Source organism: Acartia tonsa, chromosome 11, assembly GCF_053477335.1.
Source record: "Acartia tonsa isolate MP-2025a chromosome 11, ASM5347733v1, whole genome shotgun sequence".
Classification (NCBI taxonomy): domain Eukaryota; kingdom Metazoa; phylum Arthropoda; class Copepoda; order Calanoida; family Acartiidae; genus Acartia; species Acartia tonsa.
Window position 1 is genome coordinate 16,569,913 of NC_137270.1, and position 22,674 is coordinate 16,592,586.

The 22,674-nt window shown below is 32.7% G+C and overlaps 2 protein-coding genes and 1 long non-coding RNA gene across 6 annotated transcripts in view; 2 read left to right on the forward strand and 1 right to left on the reverse strand.

Moving 5' to 3' along the window:
- The window catches only part of LOC145331630 (uncharacterized), a 71,086-nt gene that overhangs the window by 39,149 nt on the left and 9,263 nt on the right, over positions 1 to 22,674 (forward strand). For all 4 annotated transcript variants that reach the window (XM_080176403.1, XM_080176401.1, XM_080176405.1 and 1 more), the window contains 2 exons: positions 20,521 to 20,612; positions 21,884 to 21,943. In XM_080176403.1, coding sequence (XP_080032529.1) covers positions 20,521 to 20,612; positions 21,884 to 21,943 — 152 coding nt within the window. The remainder of the gene's footprint in view (positions 1 to 20,520; positions 20,613 to 21,883; positions 21,944 to 22,674) is intronic.
- Positions 459 to 11,556, reverse strand: LOC145332839 (uncharacterized). Its single transcript, XR_013884342.1, has 3 exons — positions 11,499 to 11,556; positions 10,888 to 10,941; positions 459 to 530 (listed from the first exon to the last, which is right to left on the reverse strand). It is a non-coding gene; the product is annotated as an uncharacterized LOC145332839 (long non-coding RNA).
- LOC145331650 (retinoid isomerohydrolase-like) lies at positions 17,420 to 19,419 on the forward strand. Its single transcript, XM_080176427.1, has one exon. It carries the CDS (start codon positions 17,677 to 17,679, stop codon positions 19,243 to 19,245), a length of 1,569 nt encoding a protein of 522 aa, XP_080032553.1. The 5' UTR covers positions 17,420 to 17,676; the 3' UTR covers positions 19,246 to 19,419.

Here is a 22,674-nt window from a genome sequence, read left to right on the forward strand (position 1 = left end):
ATTCTGAAGTTATTGATAGTGGGACAAATTTTTTTTTCTAAAGACCTCCTTAATATCCATTGTTTATTATCTAATCAACTTTAAACTTGAATTGAATTCCTTGATAGCCTTTTCAAAGTTCTTCTTGGATACTCTTTAAATGATTAATCAATATTAATGATATATTCCTTTTACATAAATAAAAAAATATTTTTCTGCTGCATATATTGATAATTTTAATGACCTGATATTAGAGCAGATAGTTACAGCAGGAAAATCAATATTACTGATTTTGTAGTTGCTTGTCTCTACTGTTGTAATTGTTGCTGTTGTTACATACTAAAAAAAATTATAATTTGAGAAAACTACATAATATTAAATAATTATTATATTTTAGATTCAATAAAGATTAGAGAGAATCTTTTGATTAATTAAATAGATTTATTATTGATGTTACTAAACTTCAAAATTTTCCTTACATTTAGGCATTGTCTTGCTGAACAGAAACACAGGCATATCCAAAGAATTCTCTGAACCCAGCTAACCCTGTCCTGTAAAAAAAATAATGATACTTCCCACTTTCTTATCAGATCATGCTAATACTTTAAATACAAATCATTATGTATAAATTTTCAAAATGACTCAATATTTTGGCTAATAGTCAAAGAAAATATTTTTTCGTCAGTCTATTAATTTATTTAAGCATTCCATTGCAAAAAACGCGATATTGGGTTTGTTAAAATATTCATTTATTTGGCATTTTCAAGAATGTCAAGCGTGGGAAAATTTTTCGAATGTGGGAACCATTTAATTTGATTTAAATGGTACATATGACTTTCATTTAAATTCATTTTTGGACCCGTGGGAAAGTTTTTGGAATTTGAGAACCATTTAATTTTCATTGAATTTCATTTTTTGGAACTGTGGGAAAAAACAGGAGAATAAATATGTTTTAGTATAAAGAAATGTTCTATCGGTTTCAAACCTTTTCCATTCAATAGATCTTCCCGACTTTGGAAAAGCTTGTGAATACATTACTGTATCCCATAGTAATTTTTCCAGTGATCTTTGAGACAGACTCTAACTTATTGTTATCATACACTACAAATAGTATGTCTCCAGTGCAGAACAGTGTTGAGCAGGAGGCGGGCCCCGGCCATGGGGCTGATGCCGCCTTATCCCACCCTGCTTCCAGCCCTCCAGGTTCTCAGATTACTACGGCCCTACCATCTGGCCAGGTACCTACTGTTAGCAGCAGTTTAAATGATGACAAAACTTTTTTTGAGAATGCTAGTTACAAAAAGTCATACTTTAACTTACACAAAGCTTTGATAAAGCAAGAAAAATGCGCGTCTCGCATTTGGTTCTTAAAAAACTGTGTAAGATTTAATGTTTTGCCTCCAACTTCTGTGATAAAAGCCAACCATAATGTTAGATTTTCTAACGAGGCTTCTCAAAACTTTCAAACAAATTTACAAAATGTGAGCTTTGATAATTTAAAGATAGGCATTGTCGAGGAAAATAAACATTTGGATTCATGTAAAAAACATCTGCGCAGCCTAAAAATTTCTCTGCATGGATTAATTTCGGAACCAAATTTACATTTATTTTTGGAGGAAAAAGTCAACAGTGATAAGTTAAAATTAAAGAAACAATTTTTCAATGACCATAAAAATAAGTTGTGTTTCTTGTTGCAGAAAAATAATAAGCCTATTCCTTGTGAGTTTCAGTCAAACAAATAATTCTACAGTTAAAAAGTGTCGAAAATTTGTGAAAAGAACAAAATATAGACGAAAGATAAAACGTCAGAATAAAAGCTTAAACTCTTTGGTTACTAATTACAGTGATATAGAATTAACTAAAGAAATGTCTGACCTTTTAAACCGTGGCCTAAATTTTGCAGTGACACCGAAATCTGTTAACACTACAGATATTCACGCTGGTTTTCAGAAGCTAGGCAGATCTATGAGATTGCGTGAAAATCTTCACAAGGAGGATGACATGGAAAAAACCTTGATAGAACCTACACAAGGTAAAAAGCCGTGGCATAAGGTTAAGACTAGTTTTCCAAAAAGCGCTCCTTCTGCAGATCTAAACACATTTTTAAATGGTTCATTGGCTTGCGTCCTAGGTACGGATTTAAACAAAATTCATACAAATTTGCCTGAATCAGAGAGGCGTGCTATGAATGACTTGATTCAACTTCAAAAATCCCGCCAAATCACAAATAAACCGATCGATAAGACAGGTGGCTGCTCCGTTCTTAACACTTCGGATTATATTGATTCTATGGAGATTTTACTTAAGGCTAAACACTTAGATGCTGATGGTCAAGAGCACCCGTATTTTCAAAAGCTGGATGCATATCTGGCGGATCAAATCCAGTTTAATGACCATGAGAAGCTTAAATCGGAAGTAAATAAAGCTAAAAAGGTGGGCTGGATAGACAACAATATAGCTTCATGGCTTGTAACAGAGGAGCCAAAGCCAGGTAGATTGTATGGCTTGATTAAAGATCATGTGGCTCCTGAGAAATGGCCGCCAGGTACCACTGTACCTCCCCTCAGGCCAGTAGAGTCAGCAAGTGGTACTACTTTCGAGAATGCAAGCCATTTCGTGGATATTCATTCTAACCATCTGGGAGGATACACCAGATATGCTAAGGAACTTTGAGCAGGAGAATCTTAAAAGGCCGCAGCCTCCAGGTTCTATTCCTGTGACTTTGGATGTGTCAAGTCTGTACACGAATATTCCCTTAGACGAGGGAATCAATATATTTGGTAAATTTTTAGAAACAAGAAGTGATAAAAGTGTCCCAACCACTTTCTTAATTACTCTTTTAACCCTAGTGCTAACATGTAATGTTCTTGTTTTTAATAATAAGTATTATTTACAACGTATTGGGACAGCCATGGGCACACGTGTTGCACCCACTTTTGCCTGTTTATTCATGGGTGCCATAGAATGTTTGATGCTAACATCATGGAAAGGCATCAAACCACACCTTTACAAACGATATATTGATGATATTTTTTTCTTTTGGACTGGCACTGAGCAACAACTTTTAAAGTTTATTGAACATTTGAACAATTTTCATCCTTATCTCAAATTTAAAGCTTCTTACAATTTCGAGACCAAATCTGTAGAATTTTTAGACACTGTGATATCAATTGATAAAAATGGTTATATTAAAACTGATTTATTTGTTAAACCTGGCAAAAAATGTTCTTATTTGCTTACATCTTCTTGTCACCCTAGTCATATAACTGAAAATATTCCTTATTCATTAGCTTTGAGATTAAAACGCATTTGCAGTGATAATTTAGATTTTGTAAAACAATTAGATACTTTAAAAGAATTACTTTTGACCCATGGATACAAACCAAATTACATTTTAAAAGCTTTTGAACGTGTTTCTGTAATTGATAGGTCAACTGCTTTGAAAAAAGTAGAGAAAAAAATTGTAAACCGCCCAATTCTTAGTTTACAATATGATCCATGGTTGCCACATATTTCAAATATTTTGTTTAAATTCTGGAAGGTCATGACACAAAATCCTTTATTAAAAAAGATTTTTCCAGAGCCACCGATGGTGTGCTGGACAAAACCAAAAAATTTGAGAGAATTTATCATAAGAGCAAAGTTGCCAAAAAGTTTAGTTCCTAAAAGACCTTCCAGAAATAAGATAGGTTTTAAACATTGTGGTAATGATTGTATGTTATGTAAATTTTCACCTAAATTTGTTAACAACATTGTATCTTCTGTAACAAAAGAAACTATTCCCATTTTATCTAATTTGACTTGTAATTCGGAAAATATTATATATTGTATAACTTGTACTAAAGATAATGGAACTTGTAAATCTCATCCACAATATATTGGACAAACAGGACGTAAAGCAGATAGATTCAGAGAACACAAAAATTCAATTGAACCAAATTCTGTAAAACTGTAGGACAACATTTTTCACAAAATGGCCACAACCCTTGCCATTTACAATTTGTTCCTTTTGAGGTACTTAAAAGTAATAATCCTTGGATAAGATTAGCCCGAGAAAAATTTTATATTAGAAAATTTGAACCATTGCACATTGGGGCAAATCAATCAAAAAGGGGATTTAATTATTTAGTACCCTTAAAATTCATCCCACAAAAATTTCATTTTATACTTTTTTGTAGGCAATTTAACAACGAACAAATTTGCTTTTATGTTTTTTTCTGTCATTTGAAAGGAACATGGAGATAAAGGTCATTTAATGAAGGTAGATGGAAAATTACCAGATTAACCCCTCCCCAAAAATAGCGCCCCCTTACCCTACCCATCTATCTATTAATCTATCTATCCATCCGTCTATCTATCCATCTATCTATCCATCTATCTATCCATCTATCTATCCATCTATCTATCCATCTATCCATCTATCTATCCATCTATCTATCCATCTATCTATCCAACTATCTATCCATCTATCTATCCATCAATTTATCCATCTATCTATCCATCTATCTATCCATCTATCTATCCATCTATCTATCCATCTATCTATCCATCTATCTATCTATCCATCTATCTATCTATCCATCTATCTATCTATCCATCCATCCATCTATCTTTCCGTCTATCCATCTGTCTATCCATCTGTCTATCCATTTACTCATCCATCTATCTATCCATCTATCTATCCATCCATCTATCCATCCCTCTATCCATCTGTCTACCAATCTGTCTATCCATCTTTCTATCCATTTACTCATCCATCCATCTATCTATCCGTCTATCCATCTGTCTATCCATTTACTCATTCATCTATCTATCCATCTGTCTACCAATCTATCTATCCATCTATCTATCTATCCATCCATCCATCTATCTATCCGTCTATCCATCTGTCTATCCATCTGTCTATCCATTTACTTATCCATCTATCTATCAGTCTATCTATCCATCTATCTATCTATCCATCCATCTATCCATCCCTCTATTCATCTGTCTATCCATCTGTCTATCCATTTACTCATCCATCTATCTATCCATATATCTATTCATCTACCTATCCATCTATCTATCCATCAAAATATTCAAAATGTCAAATTTGGGGTCATTTAATTCATTTCAGTAGAAGGGGAGAGGATGGTGTAAAGGGGTGGATGGGGATTCTCATTTTAGCAAGCTACAAGTTTCACTTAATAATAAATCCATTATAAATGTGAGCATGATTGACATAAATTTTTATTGGCTAATATCTATATTTATAATGATATTATGATTCTTGTTTACTGTTTATATGTATACTAGCAGTTTCGCCCCTAGCCTCTATGGGTTTTGCTCCAAGAGGTAATTAAACAAGGATGACAACATCCATAGAAGCAAAGCTCTGAAATGGAAGGACAAACGAACACTAACACTTGTGAAGTGTCAGAACTAAATATAAATTGTAATTAAAACTGATTAAATACATGTTACTGTTTAAGGACATACTGACGTTTTTAGGTCTTTTATAGAGATGCTTCGCTTATAACACTATACCTTATAGTACTAGGAATCAGTATTCAAAAATCAGATGAATAGAATATTTTTAACATTCAAAACCATTATTTGTTGTCATAAAATTAAAAAAATTAGCTTGTTATAAATGGATGTACGGACTTTCTGGTAACGATTATAGAGTTGCTGTGCTTTCTAAGTCGTACCTAACTGTTATAGAAAACGGCATGAAAAGTTTGAAATCGATAGGACAATTCTAGCCTGTTTAAATTAACTAAAAGAGCTAACTGTAACAGACGTACAGACGGACCGATCCTAATTATAGAAATATGAAAAAATTTAGAGGATTTTTTTTGTAAAATAGCTTTAAACCACCACAGGACCAGTAGATATATTCTCTGAAGAGTAGAATCTAATCGGTTTAGTGGTTACCGAGATCTTAAGGGACGGACGGACAGACAAACAGACATCAAGCTACTTTTTATTATAGATTAACGCCCAGGGATCTAAGGAACAAAACAATAACCGATTAATGTATGTACATCTCCAATATTGATACATTAAATAATAAATCATATTACAAAATCGATTGTCTGTAGATGACAATTAGTGGTTGAAAAGTTTTGATACTCATCTTAATGAACCAACCAATAAAAAATCAATCAAATTTCCTAAAGTTGTTATGTCAACGAATATAAAAACGTTATTATAAAACTTTGAAGTTTGGGGACTAGTGTAATGTCCTCTCCCTTTCTAAATAAAACTGCTAACGCTAAACATGAAGACCATGTACCTACATAATTTAAAAACAAAGCATTACCAATAGACAGACAGATAGACTACTTGCTAATTCCAAATTAGAATGATTATAAGAACACTTCGTTATTTGAATATTGTTTATAAAACTAGTCCCCAAAGTTTTACAGTTGTGTGTTCAAACGTTTTAACTACTAACTTTAATCTACACAAGGGGTAATTTTGATAATTATCATTGGGGATGTACATCAATTTATTGACCTTTGTCTTATCCCTTTAGATCCCTGATATTTGTAATAATCCATAGAAAAGATTATTCAGTTACATTAAAACATAAAGAGGTTTAGATTTAGGTTTAGCCCCCCCTCCCTCCCCTCTCAATCATTTAGTGCAATAGAACTTGAAAATATTCATTATCAACTTTAATTCAAAGTCTGATCAAATAAATATTTCTCATAACTATGTTTTTGCGTCTTTTATTTATATGTATTACATCTCACATATTGACTTTAAAAGCGCGTTTAAAAGATTTTCCTAACAAACTTTTCGTGCACCCAGCCTCAGAAAACGCGCTAAAAACCCCTACGGGGGCGCGGGGGGGTAAGTGAGACCAGTACAGGCGATTATAATATGTCTTTGGGTAATCAAATATCGTATTTTTAGCCGGTGGCAACCAGTGGAAACATATTTCCTCTTACTGTCTACTCAAATGTTGATTATAAAACAAACAAAAATAAACTTAAATCTTAACTTCAACTAGAATTATTTAGGACTTATTTCTTTAATTTGTGTTTTTTTCTTTTATATTGTCAAAATACATGTAGTGCATGACTCACCTGAAGTTATTTTGTCTAATTACGTTAATTCTAAGAGATTTTATAATACTTTTAAAATTGTTGGTGAAACACAAAATATATGCCTTTTTCTGTAAGAAAATTTTTGCATATCTTGACTTTCAGACTTTAGAAAGCTTACTTAAAAAGCGTATTTTTACGATTCCTTTGAAATCTGATGTACATTGGGTATGATAATACTCATAGAATGATTGAAACTTGATTTGGGGGTGGTGAATTGATGCCCCTTGTTGCCCCTATGTGCATTGTTAAATCGTAGAACTTGATTCAAAATGCAGTTGCAATTGTTTTTAAAAAAATATTTTTTTCAAAATATTATACCCTTCCCTTTCTCTCTCTTATTTCATAGCCAGTTTGACCGCTTCTCCTTTATTTGTTGTTTGATTGTGTTAGTAAAGATCTAAACAGTAGCTGTGAATTTAAAATTTTATTTTTATGATATATTTTAACATTTTGACTATTTTTGTATAATTCTTAATGCTTTTTTTTCATTTATTTATGTTGTTGTTTTCTATTACAGATGCGATTGATAATGAAGATTTTTTTCTTTGAAATATATTTCGTTATGAAGCAGCAGTAGTTACTAATTTATAAATGTTATGGTTGAGATAGATTTATAACTGTTAAAAGTGCTTTGGAAAAGCTGTCAGACCGATTTTTGAAATTCAATCTGTGAAAAAAGATATTCAAGTTTGAATTTTTTGTTTTGAAAATATTATTTTACATGTATTGACGCCATCTTGGATTTTAATAATTTTTTTTGTTAGAAGATTTTTTTTCTAAATTTTTATTTAAAAATTAAATTTTTACTATGAAAAAAAATCTTTGAACTTAAATTGACCAATAATTCAAAGATTTTTCTATTTAATTTGGAAATTTTTTTTTTATTTTTTATTTTTATGTTCAATAAAAACACAACAGTGAAAAAAATGAAAATTAAATGAAAAAACGTTTACCTAGTCATTTTATTCAATAAATTATTCGCTAACATCACCTTTTTGTTGCAATAGAATGTTATTTAAGCAAACAAAATTTAGCATAAATGGATATTTAAATCCCTCGGTATTAAATCATTTAATCCCTCGGTATTAAATCATTTAATACCTTGGGATTTAAATATCCATTTATGCTAAATTTTGTTTGCTTAAATAACTCATTTAAGAGTTAAGTTGTCCATCTATTAGTTTAATCGAATTATACATCTTTGAAGAGTTGAATTTTTTGGTCATTCTATGAAATCTGTATGTAAACATAAAAAGGGCAGATTTTTAGTTTTGTTTAAAGGACATGAGATCTAAAAGAAATTCTTGATTTTTTTTTGATAAAAATAATATAAAAAAATTTAGAGGTGGGTGGCGTATTGACATCAAAACTTAAACAGTGAACTAGATTCTTTTAACTTGATACATGAGCCTAGTCCTAGCCTAGGCACTACATCTAAATGAAATAAAAATTCAAAAATTTTCATTTTTAGGTTAGGTAAGAAAACCCTGCGGTAAAAGGAATTTTTAGGCCATTTTTGGTCTATTTTGATGTAAAAACTTCTTTTTCTGTTTTTTTTTAAAGTTTTTTTCCCATTATATATTCATAAGGACATTATTTAAGATGATTCAATAAGTTGGGGACCGAAACTAAAAAAAACTATAATTTTATATATGAAAACACAAAAAATGCACCCATGCAAGCCACCCACCCAGCCTGCTGGGGTCGGACCCTGACTTGCTAAATCATTTTAAATAATGTCCTTGTGAATGGACACAGTGTATCCAAGGAAAAATAATTAAAATTAAGTTTCTACATCAAAATATACCAAAAAATGCCTAAAAACTCCATTTCCGCAGTTTTTTTTGTACCTAACCTAACCTATAAATAGAAAATTTAGAATTTTTTTCCATTTAGATGTAGTAGCTATAGGACTAGACTTATGTACCAAGTTTCAACAATCTAGCTAAACTTTTAGACCATTTTGCTCACTGGTTAGGTTTAAATGTCATTACGCCCCCCCCCCTAGATATACCACACTTTTCTGGGATCTTGCTGCGTCAAGTATCAACTGTTGGGAATATCAAAGGATGACTCCATGCAAAATTTGAGCCGGATCCGGCCAAAACCGGCCGTGAATTTTATAAGAAACCGGTTTTTTCCGGTTTTTAGGGGGTATCAGTAAATCGATTCAGCTGGAGCAAAACCGGTTGGAGGTACAAAAAATTTTACTTCACATGAAATTTAGCCAATGCAATTGCCTACAAAAATGTACTTCATCATCAACTTGATTGGACAACTCTTTCCCCTCCTAAATGTCCATTAAAACCTCGGAAACGGCAAAAATCGCCAAAAATCACGCCTTCGGCGGCGAATAACGGCTAAACGGTCAGTCGGAGGCGAATGAAACATAAATAAAGAAATGTCCGCCTCAAAAAGTTGTTCAACATCAAAGTGATGTTTGAAGTCTCTAAAACGACTCCTTCCCCTCCTTTAAGGGGAAAAACTGAAGAAACGTCATTTTCAAAAGTATGCCCACTTCGTGGGTGTGGGGGGCACTGAACCCGTCACCCCTGGGTCACCAAATATAAAGTCTAGGCGGCTCACATTGCTGAAATTTCACCAAGTGAAAGTCTTGTGTCATTATCTCTTATGAGAAAAAAGTTATTAATGAATTAAAATTTCAAATTGTGATTTTTTGATGGATTTCTTTGATGAAATGACAGGCCGGTCAATTTTTAGGCCATTTTTTGCGGTTTTTGGGCCGTCACTCCCAAACGGTTTGAGATAATCTCACGGGACCTTTTGCCCGACCTAAGTCTGGTTATTTGTGAGGTCTAAGAAAAAAAAATCCCGGATTGGATGAAGCACGACGTCGCAGCGCGCCGTCAAAAATCGCTGGTCGGCTCATTTTGCCCCCTCAAACCCTCACCTCGTGCCATTTTTCTGTGTAAAGATTATAATTATAATCTTTTGCGTAAGTCTGATTTTTTTCCTAGACCTCACAAATAACCAGACTTAGGTTGGGCAAAAGGTCCCGTGAGATTATCTCAAACCGTTTGGGCGTGACAGCCCAAAAACCGCAAAAAATGGCCTAAAAATTTACCGGCCTGTCATTTCATCAAAGAAATCCATCAAAAAATCACAATTTGAAATTTTAATTCATTAATAACTTTTTTCTCATAAGAGATAATGACACAAGACTTTCACTTGGTGAAATTTCAGCAATGTGAGCCGCCTAGACTTTATATTTGGTGACCCAGGGGTGACGGGTTCAGTGCCCCCCACACCCACGAAGTGGGCATACTTTTGAAAATGACGTTTCTTCAGTTTTTCCCCTTAAAGGAGGGGAAGGAGTCGTTTTAGAGACTTCAAGCATCTCTTTGATATTGAACAACTTTTTGAGGCGGACATTTCTTTATTTATGTTTCATTCGCCTCCGACTGACCGTTTAGCCATTATTCGCCGCCAAAGGCGTGATTTTTGGCGATTTTTGCCGTTTCCGAGGTTTTAATGGACATTTAGGAGGGGAAAGAGTTGTCCAATCAAGTTGATGATGAAGTACATTTTTGTAGGCAATTGCATTGGCTAAATTTCATGTGAAGTAAAATTTTTTGTACCTCCAACCGGTTTTGCTCCAGCTGAATCGATTTACAGATACCCCCTAAAAACCGGAAAAAACCGTTTTTTTTATAAAATTCACGGCCGGTTTTGGCCGGATCCGGCTCAAATTTTGCATGGAGTCATCCTTTGATATTCCCAACAGTTGATACTTGACGCAGCAAGATCCCAGAAAAGTGTGGTATATCTACCCCCCCCCCCTCCCTCTTACCTCTGTGATATATTTCAGTCCATGAAGTGACGTTTCACCAAAGAATTCTTTAATCTAAATAAACAAGGTGTTTAACAATCATAAAAGATGACAAATAGCGAATTACACAGTTAAAGCGGTTAACGTAAGTCAAGGAGCAATGAGTACCAAAGATATATATGCCTATGTGGTATATATGTGGTATTGATTAAAAAATGTACATATTAAAATTACTTTCTATGTTTTTTTTTATAAAAGCTCAGAAAAGCTAAATTGGATCAGCTGAAATAAATTTTCTATTCGAGCCCTAGTTTCCTAAAGTGTACAGCAGATAACCCAATTATTGCAGACCCTATTTTCAGCGACTCCGGTCAAATGGAAAAGCGATTTAATGTATAAACGATTTATACATTATACATTCAAAAATTTAAATTTTTCAAATTTTAATTTTTTTAAAGTTTGAAGCTTTTTTAGCTAGTAGCAAATAATGAGATAGGACGCGGAAGATACGCACACTTTCGGAAACTAAATTCAGTTCATCCTAAATTGTGTTAAGTTACTCAGACAGATGTACAGACCCTTTATATAGAGTAGTTTTATAATTTAAAACAAGTAGAGTGCATTCAATTTACCCTTTCAGAGGCATGTTTTTTCTTTCTTGTAAACATAGCCACAACTTTTTATGTCTCTGAAAAGTTGTATTTAGAATTCAAATTTATAAATGAAGTCCACTTTTTTTTTGTTGTTAATCATCTTGAAATATGAAAGGAGAAAGGATTAATGTGAAGAATCTTATTGGGATTTATAAAAAAAATAACATTTATAACTTTTTGGCTAAAGTTTAATTAAATTCCCCAACAAATATTGAGAATTTATCCTAAATTGAAAAAATGTCATATTTCTGAAGGGTTCGTACTGTTTCCACTGAGCTCAATGGTTAACTGGCTCTGAATCATTGAACAGTTATCAAATATTGAAATAATAATTCAAATATTAAATCCATTAACTGTTATTTGTAGATCATTAGTACTAGTACGTTTGAACATTAATTTTTTTAAAGAATGGTAAGAAATTATAGTTAATGACCAGGCCATTAAAGGCCATTAATCGTGATTTTCAAATATTTGGTTATGAACTTAATTAATTTTCTTAAACAAACAAATTTTATTTAATGAAAATCATGGAATGTTGGTGGTTTTGGGATAAGGGAAGGTGTATGTCCATTGTCCACACCCCTCTAATGAATAAGGAATTATCAACTCCATGGAACCCTCTTTAATGTATTCCTGCTTTAGCTTTTTCTAATGATCTCTGTAACCTACAATTAATAATTTTGTTTGTTTATTAATTACAAGAGCAATTCAATAACACTTTTGTTTCCATTAGTAGGATATTTAATTCCTGAGTTCCCTAAAAGTTAGTGTAGCTATAATGGCTACATTCATAAAATCAAAGTCTAAAGAAACACTAAAATTTAGTTTGAAAATCATAACACTGTCCATAAATTTTCATTATTTTATTTAGACTTTGTAATTATAATTGATCCTTAATCCAAAATATGGAACGATTGTTTAATATGACTATGATTACAAAGTCAGCCGGATCTAGATAAAGCATAAGGCCATAATTGCAAATATAATTTCTTAACTCTATTAATATTTACTATTCTTAACTAGTTGCTTTCCCCCTAGTCTTTATCATATGAGAGGGGTTAATGAAAATTAGTATTGTTATTTTAATAACTTATTGTTTCATGGGAGTGACTAGAAAGGGGAGTTCTTAAAATACACAAAAATTTGAATTCATGGTATGACTAGGAGTAATATTTCCCGAAAAATAGAACTCATTATCCTAATAACCCAATTAGACTACACCACAACAAAGTTTTAGAGAGAGAAAAATATTTGCTTCTTAGCTTAGTTAAATTAGAAGTTAACAAGGATGACAACATCCATAAGTAGCGAAGCACAAAAAAAATCATGGATGTTAATACGTAGAAGTAAATTTAAAGTGTATTTATTAATTGATATATTTGAGAAAATATTTTGTATAATGATGACGGTCAAAATAAATTACATAAAAGATGCTCATAACAATGGGAAAAATTATTTTGATAATGATATCCCAAAAAGTTTTAATATTGGACCAAAAACACCAAAGATATGGGGGGAAATGTAAAAAATATAAAAATAGCCAAAAACCTGCAAAAAGGAAGTCTGAACGTCAAGGTTGTTTTCTTTAAACAAGGGGAAATTCAATTTTGATATGTATAACTGAAAAAATTTTGGAAATCGTACGATAAACACCAAAGATATGGAGAAAAATGTGAAAATACAAAAATACAAAAATAGCCTAAAACCTGCTGACAGGCAGTCTGACCGTCATAGTTGTTTTCTTTAAAGGACAGGAAATTTAATTTTGATATCTATTACTAAAAATATTTTGAAAATCGGACCATAAACACCAAAAATATGGAGAAAAATGTAAAAAATACAAAAATAGCCTAAAACCTGCTTAAAGGCAGTCTGACCGTCATAGTTGTTTTCTTTAAACGACTGGAAATTTAATTTAGATATCTATAACTGAAAAAAATTTGAAAATCGCACCATACACACTGAAGATATGGATAAAAATGTGAAAAATACAAAAATAGCCTAAAACCTGCTAAAAAAGCGGTCCTACTGCTAGCGATGTTTTATACTTAATTGTACTCCTTTATGATGGGAATGTTGTCAAAAAATTTCAGCATTCTATCTTTTATAGGAGCTGAGTAAATCCCATTTCCCCCATAGCGTTACGGACTGACGGACGGACTGACGGACTGACGGACTGACGGACGGACTGACGGACGGACAAAGTGAATTATAGAGTAGCTTCGCTACTAAAAAAAGAAAAGTGCTCAGTTATAGTGACCAAGTTGGGAAATAACCAATCAGAGCTGGATCTTTAAATCATTTTAGTGGTGAGCCAGATTGGGGTGCGCCGAATTTCAGCCAATCACAGCGCGGCATTTCATAAAATACTGTGCTCTCATTGGTGGAAAATTGGATCACCCCGATCTGGCTCACCACTAAAATGATTTAAAGATCCAGCTCAGGATTAGAGATTAGAGAACCTGGTAGTTGCTAGACATTAAAGACAAGGGTGGTGGAGTGGAAGGCGGTTTTGTGATCAAGATATAGATTTAACCAATTTTAATTTGTTCTGACAGAGTTAGCCCCGGCCCTTGGGCGTATATCAGTTTTTGTTGTAATCCCATTTTAGTGCAATTACAATGAAATTGTTAAAAAATACCAATTGTCATCATTATTTAAGATCTATTTTCTCGTATTCATTTGAATACGGTGGATAGGAACCGGTTCTCATCCATACGAAAAAACTATGTCTAGCATCGTATTATATCCAGCTTTCTACGAATATAGAAATGTACAATCATAAGATTAAAACCAGTTTTTTAGCCGGTGCCTTCGGGACCTCGGGGCTAAAAAAACTAGTATACATTCTATATCCGCAGAAAGCCGTTTATAATACGATGCGAGAAATAACTATTCTTTTCAAATATTTTCTAAAATGATTAGGTGAAATTATTCTTTCATAATGATTTAGATATTGTAACTGAAAAATGTAGCAAGCCAAACGTTTCCACAATTTTGTACATTATATCCTAAGCGTTATCTTTAATCCTATTATTTACAGTGTTGTTAGGTTGATTAAATGCATTAAATATTTTACGTCATTTGAAAAAGTGGTGTGATATTTTATAAGGAAATTTATACAAATAAAATTTTGAACTCGAGTTTGCAAAAAAAGTCAGGATTCTGTTCAAGTTAAACTTAACAAAACATTGAATGAAAATATGTTGTCTTCACAGTTTTTATTTATGATATCATGCTAACGTTTTGTTTTAATACTAATTTCATCTGTTTGTCGGTCAATTAAGCTTACATTTTCCTTGTATCTGTTTGGCTGTTTTTCTTCCTTTTTTCATCAGTAACTTTTCAACTTATTGTGTGCTTATTCTTGTTTATTTAACCATATTGAACAGAACCTTAGAGAATAATAGCATTTAAATTTTAAATATTAATGCTGTAATTTTCCTAGAAAATCTTATCTCATTCGTGTATGGCCTCCTTTTATTGAAGCTTTTACTCCTAATAAAATTTGGGGGACATCTGGAGGTGCAGCCGCCATTTTTATTAACAAGATTATTATTAAAAACACTAAATACCTTTAGAAAGTTGAATATGCTTTGCTAAACATTTTTTAAATTTCTCCTAAGAATGAGAAGTTTTTTTTTTATAAAAGTAAGAAATCAAACAGCTTAAGGTAGTAATTAGCCGCCTATACAACTATAATTGATATTCCAGTCACTCTGTGAAACTTGGTTTTAAGCATGTAGCGGTTGATTCGCTGCTTCTCATCCTTGGTATTTTATAAAGGCAAAAAATTATATGTAAGTAACTTATATTGGAAAAACATAAATCCTTAATTGAACTTTTTATGCATTTACATTTTTCACCAATTCAAAACCTATTTTGTCATTCTATACCTAGACTTTTAATTGAAACAATTTGAAAGAAACTATTTCATGTTCCATATGGGTTGCTTTTTCATAATTGAATTTAAATAAGTAAACAAAATAAATATAAGGATATAGCAACTGTAAAGGTTTTTCCAATATTTAAAGAACAAACAATAGAAACATGTTTACTAACAACTGTTTGTAATATGATGTCAAACTAATTTGAACTTTGGATATCTTTCTATATTATTGAGATTATAAAAAGTGGTGCGATTCTTGAGCAAACAAATATTAAAGATTGAACAGGTAAATTAAGATACAGAATTTTGTTATTTTCCTTATGAAGATAATGATGCTATTATAACGTATTTTGTCCGTTTCTGTGTCTGACCTAGGGAGAGAGGTCTTAGACTTAGTTGCTTGTTACACAACTCATTTTCAATAGCAAAACTACTCTATAATTGAGAGGTCATTTTCTCGGCTCCTTTGCTACAAAGAATTTCCGCATTCGCATTAATAAGAAGCATATTGAAATATAACACATCCATTGCTGTTGGGCTGCTTTTGTCTTTTAAACTGATATCATAATTGAGTTTATCGTCGTTCAAAGGATTTTTGTATAAGAAAAAAAAATAGAAAAGTAGCTTTATTTATTTAATTTTTCCTATTTCTTTGGTGTTTGTGGTCTGATTTTTTCAATTTTTGTTGGTAATAGCAGCGTTGCGGAGCGGTTTGATTTTGGTGCGGCTCCAGCTCCACAACGCTTTGTAATGGTATTAAAATTGAATTTCCAAATTAATAAAAGCTTCTCTTTGTGTTTCTTTCGAGATATCTCTCTTTAAAAGTTTTGTTCTTTGCTACTTATGGATGTTGTCATCCTTGTTTATAAGAGTCTTTTGACTAAAGAGAAACTGTTCCTGTTAAAAGGGACTCGTTTTTCATAACTACTTTTATAGATAGAGGATTGAATTTGTTTTTAAGATTCTGCTTATGATGGGATTATATTCTACAAATAACTTGGTCTCTCAGGCTGTCTACAGTGCTTTGAGTGATGTCAAATTACTATGAAGGAGTTTTGTTTTTTTCTCAGCTGATGTTGATGATTTTCGCTAATTATGGAATTGTCATCCTTGTTTATTAAGATTTTTGTTAATTTTTAAGATGCAAAAATCACAAGCTTTACAAAATTCTGAATTGTTCTGCTTTATGGATTTTATAGCAGTATACTTTTCTAATAAGTTCTGTATATACAGTTTGTTTGAAGGATTATTATTTATTAACCCCCCCAAATTATTTGGGGAGGGATAAATACCCCCTCCTAAATTGTTGGGGCTGCATATGACACCCTCAAGGTAGGGTTAGGTTTTATAGGGGGGAAGGGGTAATTATCCCTTTACCCCCCCTCGGACGTCCTTGACATATGTCTGATATTGAAAATGAATAAATCAAAAATACATTTTCTGGTTCATTTGTTTTAGTCACTAAGAATGGATATAGAATACTTAGATATTGTAAGAGAATCTTACATAATAAATATGACTTAATTATGAACATAAAAAAGCCTATAACGACCTTTATTAATTAAAATTTAAAAAAAAAAATATGATTGTGGGGTAGGTTTCTGTGTTTGCTGGGCACTTTAAGGTAAACCTTCTTGTTATTTTCTGTAAATAAATTTTCCTCGTATTATGGTCTGATATTTGAATTGTTTGCTTAAGTGTTATGATTAATTGGCAAACTTAGCTAATTTGCAAACATAAACTTTTAGTAAGAACTAACAAGAAAAGTTTTTGGAAAATATTGCTTCAGACCTTTACGAAAAAAAATCTTGTGTCCGCTTCCCGCCTTTTTTATTCATATTAAGTATTTTTTATTTTATATAAATTCAGGGGGTTTACCCAAAACCATAAAACTAGCCAGAACAAATTCAAATGACAATTATATTAGAGAATATTAGTAAATCAAATACAAATATGGGAGACGAAAGCAATAAATTTAAACCACAAAATTTTTAATCAAAAGAATATTTTTTTTAGCTACATAAATATAATTTTAATAAAATAAATTATACAAGATCAGCTTTGGTGGCGTGATTATGATAAGGAAAAGACTCAGTTTGTTATTTAAAGGTACAAAATTCAATATGCATGCTTGTACCTTTTTTTATTAACTGCAATTTTCTTATCTTCCTAGGCCTATAAAAGCAAAGGATTTCAAGTAATAATCATTCAGTTTTGTATTGAACATTAATACAGAATAACAATTTAAAAACATTTTACTAATTTAATATGAATAAACTAACAGTTTTGACTTTTCTGTTGTACTGCATTTGTAAAGTTGCTTGTGAAAATAAAGGATGGCAGGAATATCTTCAAGACAACAACGAAGAATTCCATGATTTACCTTTGACCTGGGAATCAGGATCCAATGTTCCAAGCTGGCTGTCCGGCACTTATGTTCGAAATGGACCTGGCCAACATGAGTTTGGATCTGAAAAGAGAAAGATGAGCAACTGGTTGGATGGCTTTGCCAAGCTCCATAGCTTCAAGTTCAATGGGGACAAAGTTCTGTTTAGTGGAAAGATGCTAGAATCCCAGAATTATCTGGATTCTGTTGCAGCTGGAGAGTTAGTTCCTCAGTTTACCCTGAACCAGTTTGTTAATCCTGAAGATGATTGGAACATCTTTGAGAAAATGAAGATCTTCTACAAGATGTTGGATGGTACAGCTTTTGATAACTTTAACCCCATGGTCTGGAGATTTGGAGAGGCTAACCTGGATAATGGTGTCTTCATGGCAGTAACTGATGCTCCTGCTGCTCTTAGATTCAACATTTCTGATCTTTCAACTATGGGTGTCCAGATGCCTGCTAGATATCCCCCTTCAACCACTGGATGTGCCCATCCACTGAGAGAACCTGGAACCGACAACACCATTAATTTTATGACTAAACTGTCAATGACAGGCACTCCCTACATTGAAGTCCAGAGATACAGACCTGAGGATTCTTTCAGTGAGCCACAGATCATTACAACTTTCACACCTGAGAAGACCTCCATTGTTCACAGCTTCTCTCTTACTGAAGATTATGCCATCATCTTCATGTATCCCCTGGATGTTGACATCATGAAAATCTTTACCTCCAACTTCCACCTGTTTGAGGCCATGGAGTGGGATGAAACAGAAGACACAGATGTTTATATCATCAACCTGAATGATGGAGATGTCCTTCACTTGAATGCTGACCCTGTCTACTCTCTGCACCATGCCAATGCTTATCAAGTTGATGAGGAGGAGATTGTTGTTGATCTGTGTGAGCATGGACACACTGGTCTCTCTGAATATCTTAGAGTTGATAATCTCCTGCAACCTCCAGCAACCACCGAGTGGAAATTCATTGAGGAGAATGAGTTTGCCAGATGGAGAATCAACCTTAACACTGGCAAGGTGACCAAACAATCCTTCAGAAATGAGACTGACAGCATCTTTGCCAACATGATTGACTTCCCCATGATTAATGAGAATTATCGTGGTAAGGAATACTGCTATGTCTATGGTATATCACTAGTAGACTATACCAGAACTGCAATTGTTAAGAAAAATGTTTGCAAAAGTGGTGAGGACAAAATCTGGTACAAGGAAAACCATTATCTCTCTGAAATTTGGTTTCACCAATCTCCAAATTCCACAGTTGAAGATAATGGTGTCCTCATGACTCTGGCTTTTGATGGAGAGAGAAAGCAGAGCTACATGATGATTATTGATGCTCTCACTCTGGAGACCATTGCCACCTCTTATCTGCCTTACAATATCCCATGGTCTGCTCATGGTTACCATTTCTATGAGGCACAATTTTAAGCTAATTGTGCTACTAGAAATTGTACACACGTGAAAATTCAACCACTCTTTTGCTCGTAAATATTATTTATTATGAATCTCTTGTAAAGTACTATTTATATTTATATTTAAAAGTTGAAATATTGTATCACCATATTAAATTCATTCAGAAATAAATGTTATAATAAGAAAAAATCTTATTTTTCTCTTTTAGTATTTATTGCATAGACAAGGTTGACAACATCCATTGGTAGTATCACTCATTTACATAAGAAATATAAAGTATCTATCTCATAGTTTTATGATTGGAAGATGAAATAGGTATCCCTTCCTAAAAAAGTTATACAAACATTTGTTATCATAGAGTTGCTTTTTCATTAAAAATACATTTACTTAATGCACTATATAAGTTTAACTACCTAGTTGTTTTCATAGATATAATAATATAATCATTTCTAAAATGGCAGGTGTCCCAATTTTAATAAAGGGGGGGGGGGTAATGCAACCATCTCGTAATCAATGATTAAATGGCACTTATAATCTGAATTTTGTTATGAAACTCGGCATGAGTAATCCTTAATAGGTCTATTTTCCCTAAATTGAACAAAAAGTAGGTAAAGTAACAGCTAACGGCCATTTAGCAATTTTTTGGCTATTTTCAAGGCAAATCCATTACAAAACCAATCTCCACATAATACTCCTTGCTGCTCCAAAAAATAGCTAACAGCTTAGCTGCGGCTGTTACCCAGCTGGCTGCCATATAAATGGGCCCCCACTTTGTTTGGTAGTATTTTTGAGCTCAGCACCCATGAAAGCTTACCCCTAGACACGTAACAAGCCCCATCTACCTACACATCATACTCTTGGCCGCTCACCGTTGTTTTCATCCGTTTGTAGCTGGTAAGCAGCTAGTATAAGAAATTTTTAAAATGGTTATTGGTTAAAGTTAAAGTTAAACATTTTTGCAAGAAGTGGGTTACTATGGAATTAATGATGTATTTGCCCTGAAACCCGAAAAACTGCTGAGCCGCCAGATGTTTGCCGTTACTTTTCTACTTTTTTTCAATTTACATAGAGTGATCAACACAGTTTAATTAAACATGTTATTTTTATTTGATAAGTCCAATACACAGTGTTTCATGTTAAAAACAAATTAGGAAAAATAGACCTACCAAGTTTTACTCATGTCAAGTTTTGTAACAAAATTGGGATTCTAAGTGCTATTTGCGCACTGATTACGAGATGGTTGCATTAACCCTCCCCCACTACTTAATTGACCTAAATATTTATTTCTAGGTGAGATATTCTCCACCAGATAAGGACAACAATACATTCTCCACTCCCCTTGTTACAAAGAAGGATATAGGTTCTCCAGACTTTAGTGTAAGGTAAGACCTTTAAAATAAAATAATATGGTGTGTGTCTGTTTATACCCATATGTTAAACATTTTTTTATTTTATTGTTAATTCTGTGTCTTTTTCGGATTAATTGAAAAAGACTGTTGTTAGTAATTCTTAATTTTACTTAAATTTTATTTTTGAGTCTATTTATCTATAATTATTAGCATAAGTTTTAAGTGTTTGCCGTAATACTAATCAAGGTCTCCTGTCTATTAGATGCACGTTATTGTGTGAAAAAAAATGATGAAAGCACTCTTACCTATACTTACATAAGTACAAATTTCTTTAGAAATTTCTCAACTTTTTTATGAAAATATTTGACATGGTTTTTTTTGCAACCTAAAAATTCTTTATATAACTTTATAGATGTTGCAAACACATATTTCTTTTGGGAAAGGTGATACTTTAATTGATTAAATAATAATTTTTCGTCAACTAAAAAAATCATCTCGTTAATCATTGATTAAATGGCACTTAGAATCCGAATTTCTTTATGAAACATGGCATGAGTAATCCTTGGTAGGTCTATTTTTCTTAAATTGAACAAAAAGTTGAAAAAGTAAAGGCTAACAGCTCAGCCGTTTAGCCGTTTTAACTTTTTGAAACATATTTTTGCTTTAAATCATGTAGAATGATACCAAAAACTATTTTTTTTAATTTCTGGTACCAGCTAGAACCGTTTGAAAACGTTTTGGAGCGACAAGAAGTATTATGTGGAGATTGGTTTTGTCACGGATGTTCCTTGAAAATAGCTAAAAAATGGCTAAACGGCTGAGCCGCCAGCCGTTAGCCGTTACTTTTCATACCTTTTTGTTCAATTTAGGGAAAATAGACCTATCAAGGATTACTCATGCCAAGTTTCATAACAAAATTCGGATTCTAAGTGCCATTAAATCATTGATTACGAGATGGTTGCATTAAACCCCCTCCCCCTTATTTAATACAAGGGGAACTGTGTAACTCTAAAATTTGAGCACTAACATCCTTCCTCCCCCCCCCCCCTTCTTTATTTTTGAAATAAATTTAAAATATGGGGAAAATTAGTCTTTGGGCATTGGTTAGCTCTGCAGTGTTAGGGTCCCATCAGGGACCAAGCATATTTTTGATTTATTAACTAAAGATAAGAGAGGAGGAGTTCAGTGCTTATTAAACTTTGTGGGAAAGCACCAAAAGAACCAATATTTTTTTTAATGGTATAAAAGTATTTAAGAGCAGAGCAAGGCATATTAAGAACTGATAAAACAATGATATATTTTAGTCAGCTGACTGTTGGGAATACAAAACTGAAGGCTCCATCTCCAATTAATTTCACAGACAGGCATATATAACTAAAAATATGTAAAAAAGAGGAAAATACGTTTCTACTTAGCCTACAAACGGACATAGTATGTTATAGAGTAGCTATGTTACTAAAAGCATAGTAGAATCAGACAGACTGCAAATAAAGATACAAAAAAATTCACGAAACCTTGTACCTATAAAACTTACTTTTTTGTTCTGGTATACGCAAAGCCAATGAAATGATTATCCAGTATCAATTATATTTTTTGTTCTTTTTTTAACATTGAACTGTACCTAGATTTGCCCCTCTCCATATTTGTACGGTGTTTTTATGATCCTCTTTAATAAAGTAGTAAGTTTTGTTGGTCCATTAATATATCGCAAATTACTTAACCGTTTGAGTTCTCCCATTTAGGCAGGCTTGAATCAATCTTGGGATGGTTCTGGGTTATTTTTATGGCCTTAAACCTTCCCATATAGATGCTAGGGGCACAACTGCCAGTATTCTTACAATAAAGTGACGGGTTGTTTAAATGTATGTCTGTATTGAAGGATCTCGCTAACTGCCAAACCGACATGGTTCTCCTTTACAGTGTAGCTCCTCATAGGACCTGGGAAGGTTTATAGTTATTTTGGGTGAGGGTATAACCACTAACCTCCCAAGAGAAATCGCAAAAAGTAAACAAAACAAAAAAACTATCCCCATTTAGCAGCGAAAAAATATTTTTTTGTAAACAGCTTATCTTAACATAGATTGAAAGGAAAATA